Here is a 27,008-nt window from a genome sequence, read left to right on the forward strand (position 1 = left end):
AGCCGCTCACTGCTCAGACGCATGGCCATGAACACACACACACAGAAAGCATCTTGCTAGTGAGCAGTGTGAGTGAGGTTTAGGGGCCTTGAGCTGCAAAGCTGTGCTGTGCTGTGGAATGATGTGCCCCAATGTGTGTCAGAGGAATCATTATAGCTAGTGCTATTGCTGAAGCCCGCCCATGGTGTATGAGTGTGTGTGCGTGTGTGTCATGTAGCAAAGTGGAGGGGTGAGCAGACAACAGATGGGAAGGGCCTCAGTATTGCAGAGATGTGGCTTTGTCTCTCCTGCTGAAGGAAGAAAAACCTGCAAATCACCAACAAACGCAGTGTGAAGGAAAATGTGTGGGAATGTGACTCAGCACACAGAAAGTCTGCTGGAACTGTACAAATTCGGATGGCAGATTCACAGTGCAAGGGATATGAAACTTTGGCTGTTGCCAGATTGGGAATGTTACGTTTCCTTGTTTGAATCATCAGTGCGCAAGATGCATAACTTTGTTCGAAAATATTTCGTTTTTTTATTTAAAGTTTATTTAATAATTATTGCGTCTCCCCCGTCTCTCTGACAGCTCACTTTAATCACCCCACCTTCAACTGGGCCTTTGGCCATTGGGAACAGCTATAAACACTTCTGTCTTCTCATGTGGTTCTCATGTGGTTGGACAACACATCGTGTGAAATGTCATTCTTATGTGACACACATGTAATTCACTGTTGTGAAAAGCATGAAAATGATGGATCATTGTTTTTTTTTGTTATTACTGTATTATTCTTCAGCAACTTATATGGATATTATCCATATAGTGTCATGCAGGAAGATAAACAAAGAGAAGAACTAGGCCAAGCCCCTTCCAAAAATTGGTTTACAAGCCAACCAATGGAATTACAGGATGAAATGACACAGAATGCACCAGCCAAGACTGTAAGTGCCGCCAGACATAAATATAGAGAGCCAAAGTCCTGATGTCACATCTGACCTGTAGCAACAACTCGTCCAAGTATTCACCTCTTTTCTTGAGCTGTGACGTTATGCCTGCGAACATGTGGGTCTTATAGAAAATGTGTTAGAGGTAGCTAAAACAGAAATACTGGAAAAACAATATTGAACCCACCCAAAAGAAATGAAACAGCTCTGTCTACATGTCCTTTGGCCTGCAAATCACCTAAACCATGCGTAATGGGCTGAATGTCGGGGTACTTTTGTGTTAAAGGAATCGTAAGAATCTTAATTAAAAGGATTTAGCTTTGCTCTTTGTCACCTAATAACATAAATACTATCATCTATTTCATCATAAATGCATCACTTGATGATAATTACAGTCCATCAGGCAGGTCACAGGCCTGCAGTCTTGGCTGCAGTCGTCTGTCTGCGCTCTCCAGCTGCTCCTGCTGGACCTCCCGGGTCTGCAGCCGCGACTCGTCGCCCGGCGGTCACGACTTGTGACTCCTCAGTCATGCTCGCAGATGATAGCTGATCTCATAGGTGGGGAGGAGGTGCCGCGGTAATTGTGCTTTGGAGTGGCCCAATTATGCCATTAATGGCCCCTCAGTGATGAGGCTAATGGCGGGAGACCTCGTTTGCATAGCATTATCTTAATTGAGCCCGAGGCCTGGCATGAAAACAAGCGCGAGATTATGTTACTGATGGATGGTGGCGATGGTCCGGTGGCAACCATTTACCCGACAGCTATATTAATTAACAGCTATCCAGTTACATGAGCTTTAACAGGAATGAATAAGTTAACATGTTGACTATGACAGCAGTGGTGACAGGGCTCCTGTGCATACGTGTGGGCTTCTAATGGAGGAGACACTCTAATATGGGAGGTGTGCGTGTGCCTGTGCGTGTGTGTGTCTGTGTGTGTGGAGAGAGATGTTAAAGAAGGCCTGGCATCGGATCTTATTACCCATTTCCTAAAGGAGGAAACCGAGCCAGCGTTAGTACCAGCCTTTAAATAAATCACCACACAAAGCCAGTACTAATACTTTTAATCGTGAATTAATTACACGCTCATTGCAGGGAGAAGACCCATAACTGTTCCAATATGCTCAGGCCTGAAATCTTTATCGCACAGTATTTCAGGAAAATTACAACTGTGTTGCTGTCTGTAATGAGTAGTAGGGACTTATTGTGAATTGCCCCCATACCAAAACCGGGACTCACACAGGAAGAGTGTCTCTGGATCGGGATGGAGGTTTAGATGGAGCCGACCAGCCAGGTAGCTCTTTTGTTATGTAAACATCTGCCATGTGATCTGGCAGGATAAAAGGGGAGAGAAAAAGAAACCGTTGAGATAAGCTTCCCCTCATCAGATAATTAAGGAGACCTTTGCTCCAGTTTCCCCTTCTTAGCATAAGTGTCTGATCAACTTTCAAAGAGCTCATCAGTCAGAGTTGCTCCTTGGAGCTCCACTCCAGGGGCTTAAGCAGGTTCCTCCAGGATCTGTCTGCCCAAGTCAAGCTCTGCACCAGGGGGTCTTGGCCTGCGGCTCGCCTTGAAGGGCCCAAATAAATTTGGAGAAAATCAATTATTCCACTAGATATGGCCAACAGCGAATGGCCAGCTCTAGGAACAATAATAGATATTGGGGTTTTTTTTAATCATATTTGTTTATTTTGTGAGTAACTTTTTATAGGGCTGCAACTAATGAATATTTGTACCATTGATTTTATTATTTTTGATTGAATTATCTAGTCTGTAAAATGTCAAAGAAAATAATGACAAATACCCATTACAAGGTGACATCTTCAGATTTTTTTCGTGGGTCAGAGCAGTTAGCTTTCAAAGTTTAGTAATCTTCAAAGTTTCAGCAGAGTCACATCCCTCATCCTGTAGACTCCTATTATAAATGTATGCTCTTTAAAAATTAATATAAAAGCATAGGCATAAGTAAAAATGGCCAAACAGGAGAACAAAGAATATAACTTGACTGTTAACTAAAAAAAACATTTCTGCTAACAGTACAGTGTTACAATGGTAACAGTTTGTTACCATTTAGACATGCCAACATAAAGAAATGAACTGAAGATGATGCAGTAGCTTGACAGTGGTGACAGGGCTCTGAGCAAATACTCCCACTGTTTATCTGTGAAGTCTTTAAAGCACAGAAACATTTATTTTGCTTACAGAGTTGTGAAATAGGAGGAGACACAGGTTCTGGATGTGTTTTCCCCGTTCGGTATTCCCATTAAGAAGATATCCTCACTGTAACTCAATGTAGAAACACAGTTCTCTCCTGGACAGTGTTATCCTCATATAGATTTATGTCTCGTCCAACAGTTTTGAACTATTTCAGTTTCATTTCTGAAAAATCGTGTCTTGTCTATCATTTGGACAGAAGGGATAAAAATACCTATGAGCCTCAGCCAAAGCCATCCGAGGTGTGAATGAGAGCTGTACTGAATTCAAATTGCTTCATCGTTGAATTCATGAACATGTCGCTATACTTGCTGAATTCACCCAAAATCGAATCCAGCGTACAAAATCAGTTTTCCAAACTGTGTAATCTTTGTCTTTAACCTGCAATTAGCAGTGCAACAGAATTTTATGTTTACAATTACAGTTAAATTAATTTTAAACTATAATTACAAGCAGCCAAATGGAAAAAACAGTTCACTAGGAGACATGGTGTAGAGCCCGACCAATTTATTGGTCAGCTGGTTTTATTGGACAATACTGGCCTCTCAGATGTAACGGTATCGGCGTATATGTTGTTCGATATGAAAACCTTTGTTTTTGTTTTTTTTTACAGAACATGATGATGAAAAAGATGCTCGGAGTAATTTGGAAATTATTTCATCACATAGTGGATGGATCAAACATTAACACTAATACCACTGATTCAGCTCATTAGCCGTACAGTGTGTATGTGGTTTCACTTTACAAACTACTAAAACACATAACAACAACAAAAAGCAAAACAACAACAAAACAACAAAAGCTAATTCAGGATGGTTTTCTCAGGGCACTTTTCATATAGAGCAGAGGTGAGTACGAACATGTCAGGAATCTGTGGCTAATCCCGTGTGACTTGATGTTGAATGTCTTCACTACTGCTCCATATCCGGGGGGGGGGGGGGACATTTTAGCAGGAGGAGAGGGTCAGGCACCACAGACAAGCGGCTGCGCAGGTCCAACCCCTGCATCACCACCACGTTGTCCCGCCTATTCACCCTCTTGTTGTGCCACTGCACTAGGGTGGTGTTGCTCACGTCCATCAGCTGCATAGGTCAGAATGCACCGCCTGATTTTCCTGTTGTCCTCCAGGATGAGATTCCATCTGGACACTGTGCCAGTCCTCCTCATCTGGGGACTGCAGTGGATGGCACAGAGCGTGACAACGATTGTCTCAATCAGGTAGAAGGAATCTTGCCACTGGGCAAGTCGGTCAGTGGCGGCGAATGCGTCCTTCTTCACACTCTCGACCCCTTGGCGTGAACTCCTGCCTCCTCTTAGGAGACCTGAACCACCCTGTGTCCAGCCTGCTACTGTTTCTGGCAGAAAACACCTGCCTCTCCTTGTCGTAGTGCAGCAGGTTCTGCCAAAGAGCAACAATGCTGATCACCTAAACAGAGAGACAACACGACTGCACATGAGAAGACAAAAACGTGCAAGTGTGAACATGTATGACAGGACACAGAGGGAAAGTAGCAAGACAATAATTGTTCCTGACCTGCTGGTTGCTGAGGGTCAGAGAGGGCTGGTTTTCTCAGCTCCACCAGACACTCTGCCAAGCTGTCAACTCTTTTTATGCCTGGCACGCCAGAGTCACCCACAGTTTGAAAGAAGAAAAAAAAGACAGAGACGAACAACACAATTTTAGGACAGTGCAGTGGAACAAAATGCAGATACAGTGATTTTATAGGAGGAGACAGGTTCAGCGTAGGGACAAGGCCAGGAGGAGACAAAGAAGTTTGGGTCATTGAGGAGACTTGACACAGTAAGATCAGGGGTTTGGTCTTCCTCGACTCCCTGGTTTCCTTCTTCCTCGCCCTCTTCCACATCCTCCAGCATGTCCTGTCACCTCTGAGTCGGGGGTCCACCTTCAGGGGCTGTCCTGTCGGACTCAGCAGGTAGTCAACACCAAGCAGCTCTCCTTGCAGACACACACATTATTAGTTGTATTCTAAGCATTCTATATAGATACCATTTAATTTTAAAATCTGAGTTATATATCTGTATCATTTTATGAGCAACTGTGCATGTGGATTGCTTTGGAAATGGATGTAGTAAAAATAAATCCTTGTTTAACTTACATTCGAAAACTGACAACCCACAAACCAAAAGCATTATATTGCCAGATATCCATTAGACACACCAGTGTATTTGGCAGGTGGCCTGATAGTTGGCACAAAGGCCCGGCCAAACACCTTCAGGCTATTGGCGTTGACACAGTGGGCCATGTCCCCAGAATAAAATATCCACCATTGACAAACTCGGAGGGGGCTGCAGGAAAGACCACGGGGATGCAGCACTCGCACCAGGGGCCGAGTCTGAGGCCACAGACTGCGGGGCTTTAGCAGGAGACTGAGTGGCAGGCTTATGACATGTGACATAACAGCAACAACATAGCCGCATTGTAAAATACATGCGATGCAAGATTGACAACAGTGAGATTTTGTTTTCCAATAGATCACCTTAAGAGCGTGGAATCCACCATAACAGGCCATGGACCCCCCCCAACGAAGATGGTCTGTCCATGGGGCCTGAATGAGGCAGTTCTGAAACAATCAGAATTCTTATTTAGCCTGGAGAGAGTGAGTTTTGAGTGAGTATTATCTGCACCACTGTATTGCCCATTTTCCATCAAGTGACCTGCATACTATGACCATAATAAGTAATAGGTACATATGTTGCCACACTTTAGCTTCTGATAGAGTTCATGCCACTTCCGCTGCCATGGGGCTGCTCTATTGTCTCCTCGGGACGGCCAAACCCTCAGCCTCGCCATCCACTCTCCGTCTCCCATGGCCTCGTGGCTCTTACGTTTAGTGCTCATCTAAAGGTAATATGGAAATAATAACAATGACTATAATAACAATAGCAATAGTTACGACTGTGTATGGCAGCATAGACATGGTGTGCTGAAGAAGTGCATGCTTATGAGGACAGTAACATAATACTATTAGTTAAGCTAACTACACTGATAATATGGCTTTTTTTTTCTTTTTTGGATTCAGATACAGCCATTCACCCATTCACACACACATTCATACAGTGCTTTTTCACCCAAACAACGCTTTCTATATACGCACACGTTCACACACCCGATGATACATTGGAGGCAGTTTTGGGGTTCAGTATCTTGCCCAAGGACACTTCGACACGTGGACTGCAGGAGCCGGGGATGGAAACACCAACCTTCCAGTTAGTGGACGACCCACTTTACCTCTTGAGCCACAGTCAGACACAAATAAACAGGCTTGAGGAGCTTTTAGAGATCAGGGGAAAAGCAGTCCAAGGATGAATACACAAAGTGCTACGACAACATCACAATGAATGAGTTGAAAGTTACCAAACCTTCAGCAACATCTCCAATTCAAGGAGGAGCTGAGTGAGTTCACAGAGCACAAGAACCAGCAGAAGGTGAATGAGATGATGGAGCAGCTCCATCAGAGGGAAAATAAAATCCTGCAGCTCAAGAAGGAGAAAGAGAATGTCTCTGATTGGCTCACACAGACCACAAAGCAGCTGAGGAGCAAAGGAGCTGAAAACCTCCTGAACGAGGAAGCTTGTCAGACAAAGTAAAACACTCTGGAGGAGAAGTTCAGAGCAGAGCTCACCGAGAGAGAGGAGAGCTGGGAGACGAAATTAAAACACATGGTGGAGGAGAAGAAAGAACTGGAAGCACACGGATTACGAATCCATGCGCATGGATTTGTAAACCGAGGGTACAGATTTACACATGGCTCCTTTTTTTTCCTCAGCTGACTCCAGGGGGGCGCTTGCCCCCAAATAAATAAATTTAAAAAAAACAACTTAATTAAAAAATTCTAATAAACAAGGTAGAACAGCAGAGACACAGTCAGCTGACAAGACATGCACTTCAAAGAAAGCAGTCGTCATGGTTCACGGTTTCCCTGTTCAATAAAACATAACTTTAACAAGGTACAGCAGCTTCAAGACAATGCATGGAAACAGAACTCCCCCTATTACCACAAACTTTACATCTCTGAAATAAAGAGGTGATGAATTCATCGGTTGATTGATATAAATTTATCACCAACTTTTTTTGATAATCAATTGATTGTTCAGCCATTTTTTTTCCCGCAGAAATGCCCAAAATTCTCTGTTCCCTGAATTGTTGGGTTTGCCGCTTTTCTCTGTTTAACATCGCTGCAAACTAATTACCTTTGGGTTTTGGACTGTTGTTCCGCAATACGAGACATGACACGTCCGCAACTTGGGCTATGAGAAATTATTTTTCACTAAGTTCTGAAATTTTACATACAAAACAAATAATGGAGAAAATAATCAGCAGATTTATGGATAATAAAAATATTCATTTAGCTCACTAACTATTAGAATGAACTTTATTGTGATTTGTTGGAAAGAAGCCATCACTTGTTATTATGGTTTTGTCCTCTGAGACTGTATGTATGCAGTGCAGAGTTAAATTGTACTTACAAAATCAATGAATCAAGCATGAGATGGAGCCAGGCTGATTTTAAATTAGTGAGAATTTAGCGGTTCAGTGTTTTGCTCAGAGGCTCCTTTAGCAGGAGAGAGTTTGTCATTGGGAGAACCTGGCCGGTGGATTCCCTGGTATCTCTGAGTGACTGTAAGTGTCCACCTCCTCCGCCGCATCTTTACTGTTCTACACCGTCCACGCCTGGCCATGAAACGGATTGTCAGTCAATTACTTTTGAGCCTCTGAAACTGCAGGTCTATGTATGAAAATGGCTGTAATTCCTGAGCGGTAAATGTGATATTTTTGTGAAACCCCTTGTAACCCATCTTGATGGCTTTGTTTCAAATCCATCGTGGTGGTGTACAGAGGCAAAATTGTGCAAAAATGTGTCACTGTCCAAATACTTTTGGGCCTGATTGGTATTTTCATTAATCCCTTAGCCTATGAAAAGCCAGAAAATAGTGAAAAACAGCTATTAGATGTTCTGACAGCCTAAGGTGATTCTTCAGATTGTCCACAAAACAGAAATTAATTTTAAAGTGATACAAAACCAAAAAAAGAACAAATCCTCATATTCGAGGAACTGAAACAAGCTAATTTTAGGCATTTTTGCCTTAGATTGACTGATCAATTAATCAACTAATCATTTCAGCACTCATATATACTGAGATGAAACAGAGAAAAGCTGCAAATGTCTGTATCTGAGGGACAGGAATGTGCAAGTGTGCGCCATTTTACTAGATAAACGACTTAATAATTATTCATATTTAGTCAGCTGAGTGATTAATCGGCTAATCAATTCATTCAACTACCTTATGTGTCAATCCGTTTTTTGTTTTTAGCCACATCTTTTCCAGCTGCTGGTGTGCATCGGCATTTCGTGGCTAGGATTTTTGTCCCATGTCGCCTGCTTGGCTGCCATTGCTTTGCCATGCCGTGGTGCATATGAGCCACGCAAATGAGAACACAGAATTATGAAATCATTTCTTAACAAATATGCAGAAGAGGTCAGTGAGCCATGCTTGGCTACAGGCTACAGATAAGTGAAATTAATTACTGTTTATACTGCCATCTAATTGCAGCCTCTCAATGAACTGCCTTTTTTTTTTTTTCGCTTACATTTTCCCACCTCAACACCTCTTTGCTCCTTGTCAAAACTCTTCCTCCACCTGTCACAGTGTCTGAGTTTTGTGCACGGCCCCCACCCCATCCTCCTCCCCTCCTCTTACTCCTCTCCGTCACCCCCTCCCTGCCTCCCCTGCTGCCAGTTTTTAACTACACTCCACTCTGGCCTCTGCTCTACTTGTTACAGCCCCAACACGAGTGCAAACAATCAGAGTCTTTGGGAACGCTAAAATATGCATGGCTATCCGTGACAGACAGATAAAGCAGGGCAATTAGCCACGTAATCCTAGAGCATCGTACGGAGTAGTCCGCCTCAGCTGTCCTCCCTCCCCTCCTTCCCTTTACTCTCTTGGTCTCCATTAGTTAAATGTACTCTGTGTGTCGGCTCCCCATCAAATCAAGTAACACTTCCCCTAATTGGCTTATAAATAATACAGCAGGGCCTACATTATAATTTCATCAGTGGTAAACATTGCGGGGGCAGTTGGTAAAGAACCTATCCCTCATTAATTTCTTAATTTGGGTAGATGGAACGAAGGGGAAGTGAGGGAATGAAAGATGGAGAAAGGTGGAGAGATGTGGAGATCGAATGGATACAGGAACTCACATCACCTCAGGCAGAGAGAAAGAGAAAGAGGAAGAGATGGTGGAGAAAAAAACGAAAAAAAACAAAAATCAAGACAAGGTGAAGAAGATGCTACCGCTGCGTCTTTTGTTAAGAGATGTCAGATATTCAGTCCAGGGGTTTTGTCAGTACTCCTGCGCAATAGGTGATGAGGGCCCCACCGCCCCCATTTTACACACAAATACACACAAGTAAACACACACTCTCTCTCCCCAGTCTCATTCGTGGTTCTTTTTTTATACCAACTTAATGAATATTTCATAACAAGCAACATAAATATTCATTCTAATGGTTTTGCACACAGTTATTACCGGTATTTCCTTTAAAAAAAAAACAAAACAAAACAAAAATACCCATTACAAATTCTGCATAACCAGGCCCTGAAATAATTTCTCCCACTCCCATCCCGACACTCAGAGGACTGCACAAGATTATCTAGATCAACTGCTCCGACAGTATTTCAACAATAAGTCACTAGAACTATTATGAAAATCTCCTCAAAAATCTTGTCTTTGCTTTATGTCAGCTTTAAGGTGTAATTATTTGCATGTGCAGAAACATATTTGTCTATGGGAATGGCATAAAGTTCATTTCTAATTTCAGTCATCGGCTGCAATCACGAGGCAAACCGGAGAAATTCACACAGATTCCCTGGGTGATGAAATCCTTTTTGTAGAAGGCAATAGGTCTGTAACCAGCCTTCCTCCCCTTGGCAGATAAATGTCACCCAAACCTGCTATTATATTGCATAATGCATCTTTAAGGGAATTTTACATGGCCTGTGATAGATGCTATGAAATATGAGGTGTGAGAATTTGACACTCTCTGATCTTTGAAAGACAGATATTAAAGCAAACTCTCAAATAAGCCCTCCCCACCCCCCACCTTCCTCTTCCTGCAGAAATCTGGAATATAAAAGGCACAGAGAGCCCTTCAGCCTTCAAAAGGAAAGCTAAGAGCTCCATATTCTTGGTGAGATTTTGAAAATGGAGCCACCTGAAGGCAATCTGTCTCTGCTGGAACCCAACTTGTCACGGTTATAGAGAGCTGTCACTTCACAGTGCCATCATGGATGAAGACAGACTTCCATTATCTGCTGTATTTCCAAACACACTACACGATGTCTTGCAGCCCTGCCGAACAGTGTGTTTCACGTAAGAGCCGCCAAAACTTGCCTCAGCCAGAGCCACGTGTGCGTTTTCTTCACTTACCCCTGTCATCTGAAGGGAAAAAAGGAAAATACAGTTACTCAATCCTGAAGCAGCAAAGAAATAAACTGGCCACCATCACACTCCAAGACACATCACGCAGCTCTCGTTAACGGAGGAAATCCTTCAAAAATCCTTCAATCCTTTACTTAAGAAAACGTCCTGATTTAGAATTTCACTCAAGTAAAAGCAAAAAAGTAATAGTAGTAAAATTCATTTAGGTATCAAAAGTGCTCTTAGCATTATGGGTACATGTTAAGGCATCAATAAAGAAAATCCCCAACTCTGGTATTAAAAATAAATGTACTCATTAAGACTAGCAGTTCCCAACCTTTTTAAGTTGTGACCCCCTGAAACAAAGCTTTGTCAACTTGAGAGTCCTCATTAATGGTTGTATATGTCTACCAGTTCTAAAAAGTTAAATTATCCAATAAGGGAAAAAGAAAAACATGACTACTTTATTCTAGTCAGGATTAGAAGAAGGTCTGCAAAAGTAATCATAATTGGGTGTAGCAGGAACATGTCCCCAAATGATGTAAACGACTGGTTCACATCAGAGTTCTAAACATGAGAGATCATGTTGGTGACTGATTGCCGTTAAGTACGTTTGGTTACTCATGCAGTTTATTTTCATTGTTAAACTATGTTGTTAAATCAGTTAAATAAGGCAGCACAGCGGTTCAGTGCGTAGCAGTGTTACCTCACAGCAAGAAGGTTCTGGGTTCGAACGGAGCAGTTTCTGTGTGGAGTTTGCACGGTTTCCCCTGAGCCTGCGAGTGTTTCCCACGAGTACCCTGGTTTCCCCCCACCCTCTCGCCCAACTGTAACTGTAGCGAGTCCATTCCTCTCTCTGAATCATTTTCTCTGACACTTAACATTTTTCAGACTTCAGTCTTTTTGAGCTCTTCATCTGCGACAGCTGTGATTCTTGGCCGTTTGACAGATTTTCCTTCCTGGTTCATGATGGCAGTAGAGGCGTCAGGGAGATGCGATGAACTCGTTTTCGCTCGTCTTTAATTTATTTCCTCCGTGGCAGCAGAACACCAGCCTTCAGAAACTCCTGCAGGTTAAACTGGGCAAACAAAACACTTTTAAGGCTGAGTAACTCTGAAAGACTCACTATAGATGGACTCAAACACTCACTAGCCGAGCAACATTAAGGCTACAATACAACACATAATGCAACAGTCTCCGGAAAAGACTCTAGTTCCACTTGTACACTCTCCATTTTAAAAGAATATTTGATGTTGTGAACAGTAATTGCTTCGTCCTCAAAGATAAGACGACCCCCACTTTTTCAAACTTAATTTCCAGAAAAAAAATGTTGTCTAATATTCGGGCCAATACAGGATCCTTTTCTCTAGAAAACTCTCGGCGTAGTTTTTTTTCCCATTCACTCTGCTTAGGCTCTGCATCTAAGTCTTATAATGGTAGGGAAACGCCTGCATTAAATAGTCATTCCTAAATAAGCAACAATCACATTTAAGTAAAAAAAATATATATATATTTTGTGAATGTCTGTAAAGAGTTTAATACTCAGAAACCCAGCTACTCTGCTCCATCAGGATTGCGTGGGTGTGATTTCATCAGATTTTAATAGACAGTGGCCTGGAAAAATCTGAATCTGCAAAGTAAGTAGTAACTATGAGTAATAGTGGAGTGGAACCTAGTGCTTATACGACGAATCAGTCACAAGTTAACACCACGTAAATCCCCAATAATGACGTTTGCCGTTTAAGTCATTTGTCAGGCAGAGCTGGCAAACCTTCTCCAGCTTCTCAGATGTGAGGATTTTCGGCTTTTCTCTCTTTCATATCATTAGAAAGTGAATTTCTTTGGATTTTGGACACAAGCGATTTGAAGATGTCACTTTTGGCTCAGCGATCTTGTGACAGGCGCTTCTTACCATTTTTCTGACATTTTTAAACAATACAATTAAGCAATGAAATGAAAAAAATAATCAAGGTCATTCATGAAAATAAATAAATAGTCGCTGTCCTAGTAAAAAGTACGACATTTCCCTCAAACCTTTGTGGCAGAAAAGTCTCCCAAAATGTGACTACTAGTCACTTCCCACCTGGGAAAGTGAGGAGGTTGGGCTAAATGTCAGAAAAGGTTAAACCAGCCACACACACAATGCAGCAATCCACTTAATTACAGCAGAACAAGAGGAGACAGAGAGCATGCTGAGAATGAGCTTAATTAATGTAGCAGTAAAAAGTGGCCCTCCCTCTCCATATCCATTCTGCTGTTCAGTATTAGTTCCACCTCAGTGCTCTCAGAGCCAGGAACAAATAGTGACTCTAATGATGGACATGCAACCTCCCCCCTCTATCAGCCTCATGCAACCCCTCAGCTCGTCTCGGGTCACTGCCCTCCCTCAGCTCTCTCTCCCCCCACTCAGCTTCCCCAGGGGACGGCAGAGCGGGGGGAGTTAACCAGTTAGACAACCACGTTCACCCCATCAGTTCAGCGAGGGTGTGGAAGACAACCTCACGTACTGACTTCATTAGCACTGACAAGTTTTGGGGGGGATGCAGGTCAGTTTCCAAGACTTCTGAAACAGAGGAGAGAAGCCTCGGGGGGGGGGGGAGTCAGCAGCCTCAGAAATGATACAGCTCTGGAGCGTCGCTGTGCCACGGTGTTTACTCTGGTATATTTCTGGGCCCCAAACTTTACAGCCATGTTTCAGAGCTCAGAGCTGAGGGACTATGTGCGTCCTGTCTGGACGCTACGCAAATGCAACTGCAGCAGAAAAAAAGGAGCCAAAGTAAGATTTATGAGGTCATCAGGCCTTCTAAGTTAGGGCTGGCCAATAAGTGAATTACCTACATTATATATCCGTTACCCATCCAAGTTTGCTCATAATGCAATTTCCAATAAATAAATACTTAGTCATTTATTTATGGGGGGTTAACTCTCAAATGGATAAGTCCCCGGTTCTAGTCTGCACAGGGGCCTTTTTTTGTACATCATCTCACTCCCCTCATTTCCTGTCAGCACTCTATCCAAGAAAAGCAAAAACATAAAGTTCACTGTTATCAGTACCATAGCCAAAAAAACGAGTTTAATTTTTCTGTTTGTAAAAGTTACATAATCCTGGGGCACCCTGGTAACCTAATGGTGTAGGTGCATACCACATAACCGCAACGGCCATGGTTCCCCCATTGAATAAATACCTTGCAGCAGGGCATAATGAGGCAGATTGCTGGACTCTGGTCACCATGAAAATGAAAATGACAAGGATGTGTAAATTTCTCTAAAAATAGGATTTCGGGATTCAATATACTGTTGTAATGAATATTACCTGCCACAAAAAGCCTCTAATAAACCCAACAGAGTATGCTATAGTTAAAAATACTGTGGGCGATATAAATAAAACACCTATCTACCTCTATCACTGTGGCTCTATGGCCATATTGTAATGTAGTAAATTGATTAATTTTTAATCAATAGAGAAACTGAGAGATGGCTACTTTGATGTAACACAGTATGGCATCTCTGATGGCTGACAAATTTATATTGTCTCATTGTGTAAGTTACGATAAACTACTCCTGAACCTTCCTCAGAAATGTGACAAAATGGGAAAGGAATCAACAGGAGACTCATAAAAGCAGCCAGGCTGACAAACAATGGCTTTCAGGTGACGCTGTCACATGTCTGAGGCATCGAAGCAGTTGCCACGTTTTACAGCGTAAATTGGAATATTCTGGAGCAACAAAATGAATCGATACTCTTGAGAGAATACAGTGGTACATATCATGTTCAGAATCTAATCTAAACAAAACAAAAGGAATATCACATGAAATTAAGGTGTGAAAAGGTGCCATAAATGTTTCATGCCATCCAGCCACTGACATAAAGGAAATAAATATTGTATGCACAGAGAAAAAAAGCTTGTTTGAAGTCTGAAGAGCAAAGACAGAGGCAGAGAAAGGGAGGGGAAGCAGGTAATTACTAGTGGAGATGCTCTTTGACGGATTATTATATTAAAGCAGGAGGAGGATCAACCAAACGCAGCTAACCTCTGTAACAGTGCTGGTCTCCACCTATCAGTAACAGGAACATTGCAACCTGAGGAGCCGCTTCCACTTGACAAATATACACACCCTGCACCGAATCCCCAGGCTGAAAAAAAAAGGGGAGCCTGGCAGCCACGAAGGCACCAAACACTGCACGCCTACCACAGCCAGGGCTGATGAAAAGCTCATTACATTAAATTTTAAGTTAACCTGCTGATACTTCTTTGGAGCATGGTCTAAAATCTGCAATCAAGGTTTAGCAGTTTTAATGAAGTGCCCAAGTCAGCAACTTTCACAAAAGTGAGCTTATTTGACAGTTGGGCTGTTTTTGGCGCAATCAGGAGGATTCCTGTTTTCCTTTGAACTTATATTCCTTGGTATGAATATCTCTGAAAAAGCATTAATATGGCCACTGCTTTCTTATCTTCTTTAACAAAAGACATAGTTCTGTTTTTTTGTGACATGACTTCAGATTTTGTCTCTTCATCCAATAACAATGAAACTGTTGCCACGACTATTTGGTTAGGTTTCTGTTCAATTTAGGGGGAATAAAGCGAGGTTCAGTTATTTTGGTAAAGGTTATAATAACTTATCTTGGTTAAGGGGGTAATTACACACGTGTTGCTAGAAATCAACATTTTAATGTTGGACAAAACAGCCCTTGGAAGCCGGGAATGTGCGACTCCAGACATTATGCCAAAAAGTTGAAAAATAGCTTGTGCGCTGATAAAATTTAAAGCCAAGAAATCACAAAGGCTATCTCAAGAGGAGTGCAAATAAATTATTTTTTTGTAATTTGACAAAAAAAAAAGTTCCTCAAGGTCCAAATTTTTATAATCTCAGAAACTGAGCATACTCACTAGTCCATACACTCAAGTCCTTCTTGCTGAGGAAGAACATGAAACGTGATTGTAAGCTCTGGAAAAAGCTATGACGTGGACCTTGGGTCAATTTTTGACTTTTTTTTTTTTTTCTTGTCAAAATAAATTTTTCAAAGTCAAGAATAAAGATTCAGGATCTGCGGTTTTGTATGTTTTCGTTGTGGTAACGCATCGGTTGAGTCCACGTAGTCTGCTATTTTTTTTTTCATATTTCAGGTGAAAGTTCTGTGAAGAAAAATGGAATTTACTGTGAGATCAGGCGCAACTGTTGGTATTCTTCAAAAGGATAAGTAGTCAAAATTATGCTTGACTAAGATTAGACAGATTGCTGTAGTATTACTGATACAGTACACGTAACAGACTGGCATGGCTCTCAGTTGATGGTGTTCCAGCCTGCTTGTTTTCATGAGGAAAGCTATATTTTTAGGTATAGCTGCATCATGTTCGACTTTATTGGAGCACTCCTGCCAGACACATACAAATCCCACTTGTATATGAGCAAACAACAGGTACAGTAGTACAGTCGACTAACCCTTTAAAACACACAGTTACGTACAGGGCTTCTGTAGAATGTTCAAGAAACAAATGCAGATGTACCTAAAGCAGACTACTTGACTGAATATACATCTTCTTATCTGATGTTGTCTTAGTCCTCATGAATTTTATGGGTGGCTTTGTACTGAAAAGTAGCTGGTTCTATCGTAGTTATTAGTCTTTTCTCTGTGAGTCTGTGTTGTGCACTCAGCTCACAGCTGATTTTGACCTTGCTGTTATTATTGTATTAAAGTTTCATTTGGACATTTCTAATGTGTGGACCCCAATAGCAGAAGTTAATGAGGATCCAATAAAATAAATAAAAAGAGAGAGGAGTTCTACTTAAAAAGGATATTGCTACACGTATTGTTTTTACCCATGACCCTGTTCAATAGGAACTACCCTTTTTTTGCAGCTGTGCTCCGAAAACTAATTATACTACTAGTCCAAAACATTTCAGAACCTCTTGGAGCCACGGCCACAATGTGATAAAAGATTCACTTTCTAGTAAAATTGGCCAACCACCTTCCTCCCCAACTGGACTGAGTCCGCACCAAGTCTTCGGCCAATAAATGCCAACACTGAGCTGAGAAATGCGGGGTTTAGAAGAATAAAATGAAAAGGTCCCCTTTCATGAGCTCCTGAGGGTTTGGAACAGAGCTGCCTCCTCTCTCCTCGCCCCGGGGCAGGCTATCATCTCCAGTGACACCATAGGGAGGGCAGACCCTACCCCACCTCTGCTGGGCCGGGGATGCAAGGGATGAGAGAGGCGGCAGTGAATAGAGGAGGCTCCGCTTCTGGCTCGGTCTGTCAGGTCAAGCTTCCTCTTTGATCACCAGCCGCCGACCTCCATGTCTCCAAACCAAGGAGCCAGGGCCGAGGGGAGGGATGGAGAACACGCCGCTAAGCCCGTATCCCCTCCCTGCAGCCCTTGTTTCCTCAAAATATGAAAAAAAGGGTTAATTGTATTTAACAATATGCTCTCTAACCCCCCTCTATCACTGCCATCCTCCCCTCCTTGATTAGAATTAGAATCACATCTGGCGCCATGTTCTGTCCCTCATTACTGCTGAATCTCATTACAACATGCTCCCGTGGGAGGGACTACGCCGGGTTTTTAAGCACACTTTTCGCTTTCTTCCTGCCTCTTGCTCATCTCAACAGCCTCGCTGCTCCTTCTCTTCTGCGTTTACATTAGCGGAAGTCCTCATCTGAGAGAATGACTGAGCACCACCACCCTCCTCCTCCTCCTCCTCCTCCCAGAGCTTGGAAATTGTTTTACAGTGCCAATTAAAGTAGGTATGTTGAGTTTTTTTTTTTTTTCTTCTTTCTCCATAGTATGTATTATTCAGAGTGTATTATTTGTTGCACTCAAAAAAGAAGAAAAAAAACCCTCACTAAAATAGGACTAGCAGAGTAAGTTCCACTTACTTGCAATAAAAACTACACCAAAGGTTTGAAAATACAGTCAACAGAGAGAAAATGAGGGAGCTTATTTATGGTGCCCTGAAGTCCTACTGAATAATAAAAACCTCCACATATAACCACATTTTAAACTTTGTTTCTTTGCACCCTTGTGCAAACACTGTGTCTGACTGGGAATTAATTTTAGAGGGAGGAAAAATAAAGAAATCTGTAAAGTTTGACTCCAAACTGTTTTACCTCAGTAAAATATTAATTTAAAACTATGGCAGGGGGAAACAGTTTCACTGCACACTTTGTAGGCTACACACATGAGGAAATAAGAGTCTGAACGTATAATCAAAGCCTTTTATTTGCACTTTTAAGATACCAAAATAAAGTAATAAAAAGGTGAACAAAATACATGAAATAAAAAATTGTAGCAGTGATGTCTGACAAAATTGGACCCGGCATCAGAGTGGGAGGCTCTGAAGGTCGCAGGGAAGCCCTGAAGTTCCTCTGTTCGTTCAGCTCTAGATCATTGGCGAGTCGCAGAGCGTGCAGGGCGCTTGCAGTATCTTCTTTATCCACTCTGGATCTGTGGGCAAAGAAAACAAGTCGGGTTTGTACCCAAGGTTTCACAACATGAAATGATTTAAGACTTTCAGGCTGCACTTTGTTATGTAAATGTGATGGCAATTTTACATGTCGGCCTCATGTTTGAATAAGCGCCCGAGTCACTTTTCCATAAAAGTCAAGACAGCAGTCTTACTAGGTTGGACCTAGTAAAATTTCCATAACACTTCCAGGACGGAACAAGCCTGGACTGAGCGCCGTCACGCGGATGTAAAGTCTACAAGGTTAAATACATAGAGAGAGAGAATAAATGCAAGACTTATAACGCTTTCTTGAGAACACTGTAAAAAATTAATCTCTTTTTTTGTAAAAGATCTCTAATAAATAAAGCTTAAGTCACTAACTAATAACAATTATAATTCTTTATACACAAAGAAAATAAAACTAGTTTAATAAACCACAGAACATCATAAGAGACCATAAACAACAACCAAAATGAGTTGTTTAAAGAAATTCTTCGAAAACCATAATATAATCAGTCTTCCTCTCTATATTTTCACCCCTCTGTGGTCTCGAGCAATGTCCCACACACAGCACCATCTGATTGGTTTCAAGTCACGAGTAATAGCCTAGCAACACTGAAGGCTACAGGCACAGATGGGCACCGAGGAGAAGCACGTCAAGCAGAAGTAAAATTACTTGCGTAAAAATGTGCTCAGTTAAAAGTACAAAGCAAGTCAATTAAAATATAGTCTGACTAACCGTTAACAGATCAGATATTTAACATATATGATGTAGTTGATGAGAAAAATTTATGAGGGGATTCACTGTGAGAGCGAGCGATCCTCACGATGATCATGATGATCATTATTTAAGGCTTCAACAGTGATGCAGCCTATGAGAGAACAGAAAACAGTCTTTTTTGATATCGATTATTACTTTTAAACACCTCCTGGCTCTATATAACCATAGCAAAACATTAGGTAACAAAGGCCTATGTCTGAAACCCCAAAAACCATTACTTTTAATCCCAGAAGAAGCCAGTAATGTAACATATTCCATATCTGAAAAGTATTTAATACAGTAAAAGTTAATAACTGTTGCACGTGGTTCAAAAACCAAATACAGAAGAGCACAAACAGCTTTGAGATGTTTTTAGACAGGAGCTGGGATGATGATGATGATTTTGACAGATGCCAAAACTGCACAGACCCGTCAGTCTTCAGTTCAAATAGGCTGGAATGACCAGGAGAGCCGTGCCTCAGGCGCTCAGGCAGGACTGATAAAGATCCAGGATGCATGTAGCAGCCAGATGAAGCCAAACCCCAAATACTGGGCAGAGCACAATGTTTTCCTCTCCCAACTGTAATCACTGCACGAACCACATAGCCGACCCTAGACCTGCTTTTTGGCATTTTTTTTTAAAGCGCCGCACAAAACCGTGGTGGTTCATGGTTCCTTGATAAATCACCCAGCATTTTACTATCTAATCATAATAATCACCTTAAAATAGTGTATGTTATTGGCATCAGGATGGATCTGAAATTGCAACCAGTGCTGCTCTAATTTAATGATGCATTTACTCTCTGTTAAGGACTCATGAGCTGCAGAACAAACTCGGAGCAAAAATGCTCAAAATGGTCTAAAATGTATCTGACAAAACACATTTTATGTTCACTACGTTTAAGTTAGAGTAATTCACGCACATTTCCAAATCCAACAACATGACAGAACATCAACTTTCGCAGACTAAATCCTGTCTAAGAAAATGACCAAATTAAAAAACTAACTGTCATGGAAACAATGAGGGGTGATGGAAACAGAGGGCAGAGCAACGCAGAACAGTGCGACTCGTGTCGGTTTGCTGCTCCGACGCTCTCAGTTCTGGTGCCGAATGCTAGTGAAGTCAGCTAAACTAGTTTTGAAACAGACACTGGTACAACTTCCTCTACTATTGTCCAGTGTGACTGAGTGTTGGGCTGACAGTCTGTCACCTGCCATGCAGGAGAGACATGAGAAACGGAGATGGAAAGTGGCACTTACCCTCAGGCTTTGGCAGTCTGGCAATGGTATCCAGCAGGAGGCAACGTCTGAACGTCAGCGTCTGGCAGGCCTGGTATGACAACACACACCTGGAGGAGCCCGGGAAAAAGGCATTACAGAGCTGGTTGGCAGGGACAGAGACATGTACACACACAAAAGTAGAAGCAGAAACAGCACTGAGGTACAACTGACGGGCAGGGATTTCCTTCTCTGTGCCCACCAGAGGCACAACATTCTAGTTTGCGAGGAGAAATGTTTGACAGACAATATTTAGGAGACGATGAGAATGGTGCATGGGTAAATATCAAGAGGTCAGAGGCTTGATTACTCCTCTGTGAAGATAAATAAGCTGTCAAAGAAGGCATTCAGCATTAAGATTCAATTCATTGCCTGACTGTTAGGCTCAACTGTGGCATCTGAACCAGCATAGCACCTACGCTTCCTGTGAGACTACAGCTAATAATGAATATGTTCATTGGAGTATATTTAAACTTGGAAATTGTTCAAAAAAAAAAAAAAAAAAAAAAAAAAAAAAAAATCAAGAATAATCTGTGTACCTGAGCCACATGTGACCGTTTTTACAGATCGCTTGTTTGTGGTCCGTGAAGGGCAGCACGGCCTGACACAGGCTGCATCGCTCTGAGAATGTCTGCTTGTTCATCTTGTTCTTGATGTGGCCAATCAGGACCTGAGGAGGAGGATTATACGCACACAGAGCCAGAGGGTGTGAGTGAAGGAAATACACTGAATTCACTGGCATCCAGCTTGTTATGGTAGTAGACAGCATTAATGTCAGTTTAGTGCCAATCTCATAAAAGAACAAAACGTATTTATTTCGAGCTAATGTAAAACATTGATATCGGAGCTGATCAGCAGTACTGGCTGTACAAAGACTCATCAAGATCCAGTTGTTTCTTTATTTTACCCCAAGTCGCTGCATCTTCATCTGATGACACATACTAAACACTGATGAGCCAAAACATTAAGACCACTCACTTACGAAGCAAATAACACTGACTATCTCATAGCAACAGCGCACGTCGATATGGATGCCGTTTGAATGAGTCTGAGCGAATTACGGGCCAGTTCAAATTTGTTTGAACATAACTTGTCCAAGGAGGAAAAAACTACGAGCCGGCGACAGGCCGTCGGAGGATGTATTGGAACAAGTCTGATTTGTGGCCTCAGGGCTTAAAATATCTGCTGCTAACATCTTGGTGCCAGATACCACAGGGCACCCTGTTTGGGCGTCACGCAGAGGACCCACAGCAAATTAGGTAGGAGTGGTCGTGACGTTTCGGCTCATCAGTGTACTTGTCATAAACAGCGATTTACAAAAAACTAAAATTCCTATAGTGTGAAATTTTAAAGTAATGGCGTTTTTTATTGCTTATGGATAAGTGAACTGACAGTTTCCTTCTGTGAAAGTTACATACTGTCTTTTAGAGTAAAATTGTGATGCAGGCCATTTTCTTAAAGCAGACATTAACCCTGTCAATTAACGTCTCTCACTTTAATGTGCTTTAAGTGTACACTGTGCAGCTGCAATATGTTGGATTGTATAAGCAGCACTTTGAGATTCCTATCAGCATAAACTTAAACATCACTCTGATCAGGTCAAACGAAAAGAAAAAAAAAAAAAAATCTGACCAAGACGTTCATTGTAAGAAGCTGAAGCTAAATAATGAGGTGAGTCACTGAGTTTTACCTCTGAAGCTCTGTCGTTAGTGTCTTTGGCGAGGTACTCCACCAGGCCGCAGGTTGGTATGCTGGTGTTCTGAGCAATCCAGGTGTTGAGGTACACCACTCCCAGAACCTTCTTCATGTTTTCTCTCATCAGGTGGGTCTCTACAGCATTAATCCAAGCCTGCACCTCCGCCATCTGCTCCTCCTGATTCTCCTCCTTCTCCTGTTTCACTCCACCAGGCTCGCCTTCCTCCTGTGTAGCATCTTCTTCGTCCTCGCCGTCCTCCTCCTCCGCGTCCCTCACAAACACCTTGCTCCCCTCCTGTGTAGGTTTCCAGCGATGATCTGTAGGAGGGGACTGCAGTGACTGGTAAAGAATACGTACCAAAAATAGCTTGAAACGCCACAAATAGGGTGAGTCTACTTCCTGGATCCTTTGATCAAGCTTTTCCTGCAGTGTCGCAGGGATGCACTTGTTTTTCAAAATTTGCCACCTCACAAGATCAAGCAGGTCAGCCATTTTGTACAAGTTCTGTGTGGGAGACTTGAGCAACAGCGCTGCTGCTGTTTCGGGCGTTTTCAAGGTCACAAAGTGAACCTGGTAGGTCCTGTTAACTGGATGGTAGCTGTCCACCATACCTTGCGTGCTGACCATTGCAATATACGCTCCGTTGCGGCTAACCGCAATCCCGTGAATCCGCCTCCCTGTTAGGTTTTCAGGGCGCAGCATGTCCTCTTGTTTGAAAATCAAAGTATTCTCAGTAAATGTTGGCGTCAGCTTTTTTATCCACCCATCTAGGGAACACGTGTACACTGCAACGCCATGCTGGCTGACCGCTAGCGAGACCACCGGGAGCGAGTGAAGCCCCGCCACGTGAGAGTTGTGTACATTTAGTCCGGCCGGTGAAATCATGAGCAAACACCAAAAGACGTAGCAGCCACGTGAGGCGACGATGAGGCTGCAGCTGGATTTATGGATCGGGTGGATCATCGGGACGCATTTGATGTTTTCCACAGCGATCTCGTCGCACTCCTTCCAGAGGATGACAGGATGTCGGAGGGTGAAGTAGCCCTTCACTCCCGACAGGCTGACTGGCATGATCTTGACGGGTCCCACCTCACTGCCGACGATCAGGCCACTCATCCGGCGATCTGCGTTTTCATACTCCCACCAAGCTAAGTCACTGGGTCTAGCCACACCTGATTCGATGGTGTCATAAAACACGACGTCTGCCCCGTTTACAAACGGCAACACAAACTTCCACAAAACAAGGTCACCGTTTTCCATTAAGACAGCCAGGAGGACCATCTCCAGGTCTATGCATGTGTTGTCCGGCTGAACCTGTTTGGTCGTGTACACGCTCGACCACTCCATTCTCAGAGGCGTTTGCATACGAAAACGCCGCTGCAGCTCATCAAAGTCCAGTAGGTTTGCCTGCGGTGGCTTGTTGTCTTTTTTGGCGTAGCCTCGCTCCTTTAGCCTCTCACTGTACTTTTTGGTGAGATCGACTAGCATGTCCCACTCGAGACGCTTGTGGCTGTTATGAATAGTAAGCCTATGGTCAAGTGTTAGGCAAGCAAGCAAACAACGTCCACTAGAGTCACAACCTAACGGAGACCAACTGGCATACTTTATTCCTTTGTGCACTCCTACTGATGGGTTCATCACTCTGTCGGCCAGAAAAACTTGCCTTACAGTGGGGTCCGGATGTGTACAGAACTTCTCCATGACTTGGGCTTGCTCCGCTGATGATCCCACCTTCAAAGTCAAAAACATGAAATGAAAGCAATAATTAGGTTTAAGAAGAGTTTGCAAATCCTTACAACCGTACATCCAAACTACATATTCGCAATCTTTGCAGCTGGATTGTTGGACATTACACTTGAGTTTGTTGAACGTCCGTGCTGACAAATTCCTAGAAAAATGAAAAAAAAAAATCATTTCCAAAACAGCATGATTAGCAGAAAGAAAGTGCATCATTGTCAAATAAGATGGATCAACTAAATAACCTGACATGGCAGTACACGGCATAACAGCATGATGTACTACTTGACACTGACTTTGACTTTGCCATCGCCCACTGCTCCCAGATCAGTAACCCTCCTATTTACAAGCCGTTGATCATATCTGTAAATGACAGCAGGAACCAACTTTACCCTTCTGTCGCTGTGTATAGCGGATTATTAAATTCAGCTCTATCCAACATTTTATCTGCCAAGTGGATTTTTGGACTGGAGAAGAACCTATAAAAAATCATGTTTACAGCCTGAAGCAGCTGTGCAGAGACAGATTTACCAGAGCAAAATGTTTTTTCTGTTTCTCTTTGCATCAATATTTGTATCCCATCCCTTTAATTATCTTTCTTTCAGTTAAGCAAATAATGAAAATACAGAAACATCCACCACTGCCAAACTAAACACAAGTGAATATTAGCTTGGCTGTGCTCCTGTGGCATGTTTACATGGGTCTCTTAACAAGTACACAAATAGTAAAAATATAACAACACACTCACAGATGTCATTTTGTAATCACATGTATTCTGGAGACACATTTGTGTTACTTATGAACTATGTTATTACCTTGAAATTTATTGGCACTTTTGTTGCAAATACATCCATGTTGTCCAAAGACTTTTACTACTACTATTAAGAATGACTTCACTTGATATACAGCATGAGTTAGCAGGTTCATCCCAGGGCCAGTTTTTTTAATCAGTATTACTTGATGGAGGACCACCACAGTAATTAGTTAGTAGTATATGTTGCTCTTTTTCCCCTCACACGAGTATTTCGTTTTTAATGAAAATAAAATAGATTTATAAACCTGGGGCGGTGGCGAATATTTTCAGTTCACGGCCAGATTTCGCCCAAAGCCCACTATTTGCCAAACACTCATATACGGTGTATGGAAAACACTGTACTATACATAATCAGGTCATTTCAATCTGTTGTCCCTCTCTGGCTAAATGACTATATTAATTTGACATAACACATCTTGATTTAATAAATTAGTAAAAAATTGAGGAAAATGCAAATAAAATCCAGCTGCCTTTCAAGACCGCCTTTATCCAATTCAGTTTTTTTTCAAACTTTCAGGCCTAAAGAGAACACCAACTATCTAAATTCTTAAATGTTGTTTTTTTTCCCCCTGGGACTGTTTACTCAGTACTTATGACCATGACATTCATTTTCCCATAACAGCTGGAGGTCTGTTAGTGAATTTGGCGTTTCAGATGGAAACTAAATCTGTCACAGCAACACAGACGAGGAGGAAGATACTGACCACCTTAAAACAAGAATGAGTTCTTGCACCAAATGAGGCACGGTTCAGGCAGACACATTCTGTCTCCTGCCTGTCGAAGGTGCTACAATAATTAAATAGCAGATTTTAATTTGTTGTCAACTTGACAGCTTACATCTAAACATAGCCCGTCTCCCTCTCAGAAATGATCGGCTTTACATCCCAGTGACATCATAACTTCAAGATCTCAGGTAGGAAAAACCCCAACAACTGGGTAATATAGACAGAACTAACTATTCTTTAATAAGTCTGTTGGTGCAGGAAATAATCATAATGCCGATATGATGACCAAGCAGGTGAACGCTATCATAGTATGTCACTGTCTAGCTAGAACAGTCTAATAAAATCATTGAACTAGATCACTTAACTGTAGTGTTGAGACACTGTTTTGAACTCATTAACTTAATTGATTTGTTGTTTAAGTCATTTATCAAGCAAAAATGTTAATCATTCATTGGATCTAGTTTGTTAAATGTAAGGATTTGGTGCATCTCAATGTTTTATAACATTGTAATTTCAATATCTTTGGGTTTTGGGCTATTGATCAGTGAAAACATGCAATCTGTGGGAATTTTTTAAAGCATTTTCTGACACTCTACAGTCTGACTGATATGTCCATTAATAAAACATGATCGACACACCGAGCAGTATTTTGATTTGTTGATGGGTTTCTTTCTCCACTTCGGTAGATTACTTGTCACCTTGGCCTCAGGTTGACCACCCTGGGATGACTGAGAGACGGCTCTGATTATTTGGGGTTGTCAGGAAAAACTGAGTTCAGTTCATGAATGGTTCGTGAGAGTGGACTGGTCCTGGAGCAGGTGAGAGGTGTGACATATGGAAATCGTAGGCCCTTTGACTGTTTCCATCTGGGTTGGTGATGGAAGCCGCTACTAACTCAGCTGCATTTCTACTAACAGGCGCATTTGCGACGCTAACGTTACGCTGCTTTTACCCTCCGGAGTAAACACGCGAACGAGTGTTCATATTTACCCGCAGTCTGTAGGCTTCGGTCGGGACGGGGATGGAGGTCCTGTGCAGCGTCAGGTCCTGTTTATTGCTGTGGACATCGCACACCAGCTCCATCAGCGACAGGGAGCTGGTGGTGCATACGGCCAAGCGGTGATCCTGCGACCAGGCGAGCGGCTGCAGCCCGCTGACCGGCGCCATGAGCGAGACGACGGGGTCCCGCTTAACCGGCGCTCCATCCGGGCCGAGGAGCAAACCGCCTTCGGCTTCTGGCTCGGTCTTGATGACAACATTTCTGGGCACTGGACTCACCGAATCTGACAGACAGGTGGCCGCCATGTTTTCTGCGTGTGGGGGGGAAGTGATGTCAGCGAGCGCGGGAGGAGAGGAAGGCGGGACTTCCTCCGCGGAGTTAAATAGTACGCTGTGAACGTGCGTCAGCAGCGGCAAAGTTTACATCTGTCGGGCCAGTTAACGCTGCTGTCGGGAGGAGTAATGTATACTTTTTCAAAACGTGTAAATAAAAAATATCGACACCCGTGTTCAAATAAAAAATGAAAAAAAAAAAATCTCTAAATTATCCATCCTCGCTCTTTGCCATGTACTGTATCTTAGATACATGAAAATATTTTCCCAGTCATATTTTATTTTGTCACATTGTATTTTGCTCTAAATAACAAATCAGCTTGAAAGCCTGATTAATAGTAGATTGTCCTTTTAATTGATAAGTTAGATGTGAATTTTACTGCTGGAAAAGGCACTAAAAGGAGCTTCACATATGTGAACTCACTGTTGCGTAGCAAATACTCACTGGATGGAAACCATGACCTGTCAAATTCATACGGAATCAATACATTTCATTAAACTTACACATGGAACTTTACATTCAGTCGATGATGAAATCCACAGAATCTCTGCAAACTGTAAGAAACCATTAACCATTAGAAAGTTGATGATGTACAAATTGCATGGATTTTTTTCTCATGTGTTGCTTGTTTAATAT

At 42.3% G+C, this 27,008-nt stretch overlaps 1 protein-coding gene across 1 annotated transcript; it reads right to left on the reverse strand.

Moving 5' to 3' along the window:
• Positions 1 to 17,785: 17,785 nt before the first annotated feature.
• On the reverse strand, positions 17,786 to 26,398 carry gtf3c4 (general transcription factor IIIC, polypeptide 4). The gene is made up of 5 exons (XM_040158384.1): positions 26,030 to 26,398; positions 21,758 to 23,494; positions 20,607 to 20,737; positions 20,050 to 20,138; positions 17,786 to 18,028 (listed from the first exon to the last, which is right to left on the reverse strand). Exons 1-5 carry the CDS (start codon positions 26,342 to 26,344, stop codon positions 17,964 to 17,966), a joined length of 2,337 nt encoding a protein of 778 aa, XP_040014318.1. The 5' UTR covers positions 26,345 to 26,398; the 3' UTR covers positions 17,786 to 17,963.
• Between the last annotated feature and the right edge of the window lie 610 nt (positions 26,399 to 27,008).

This window comes from Xiphias gladius, chromosome 20 (assembly GCF_016859285.1).
Source record: "Xiphias gladius isolate SHS-SW01 ecotype Sanya breed wild chromosome 20, ASM1685928v1, whole genome shotgun sequence".
Taxonomy (NCBI): domain Eukaryota; kingdom Metazoa; phylum Chordata; class Actinopteri; order Istiophoriformes; family Xiphiidae; genus Xiphias; species Xiphias gladius.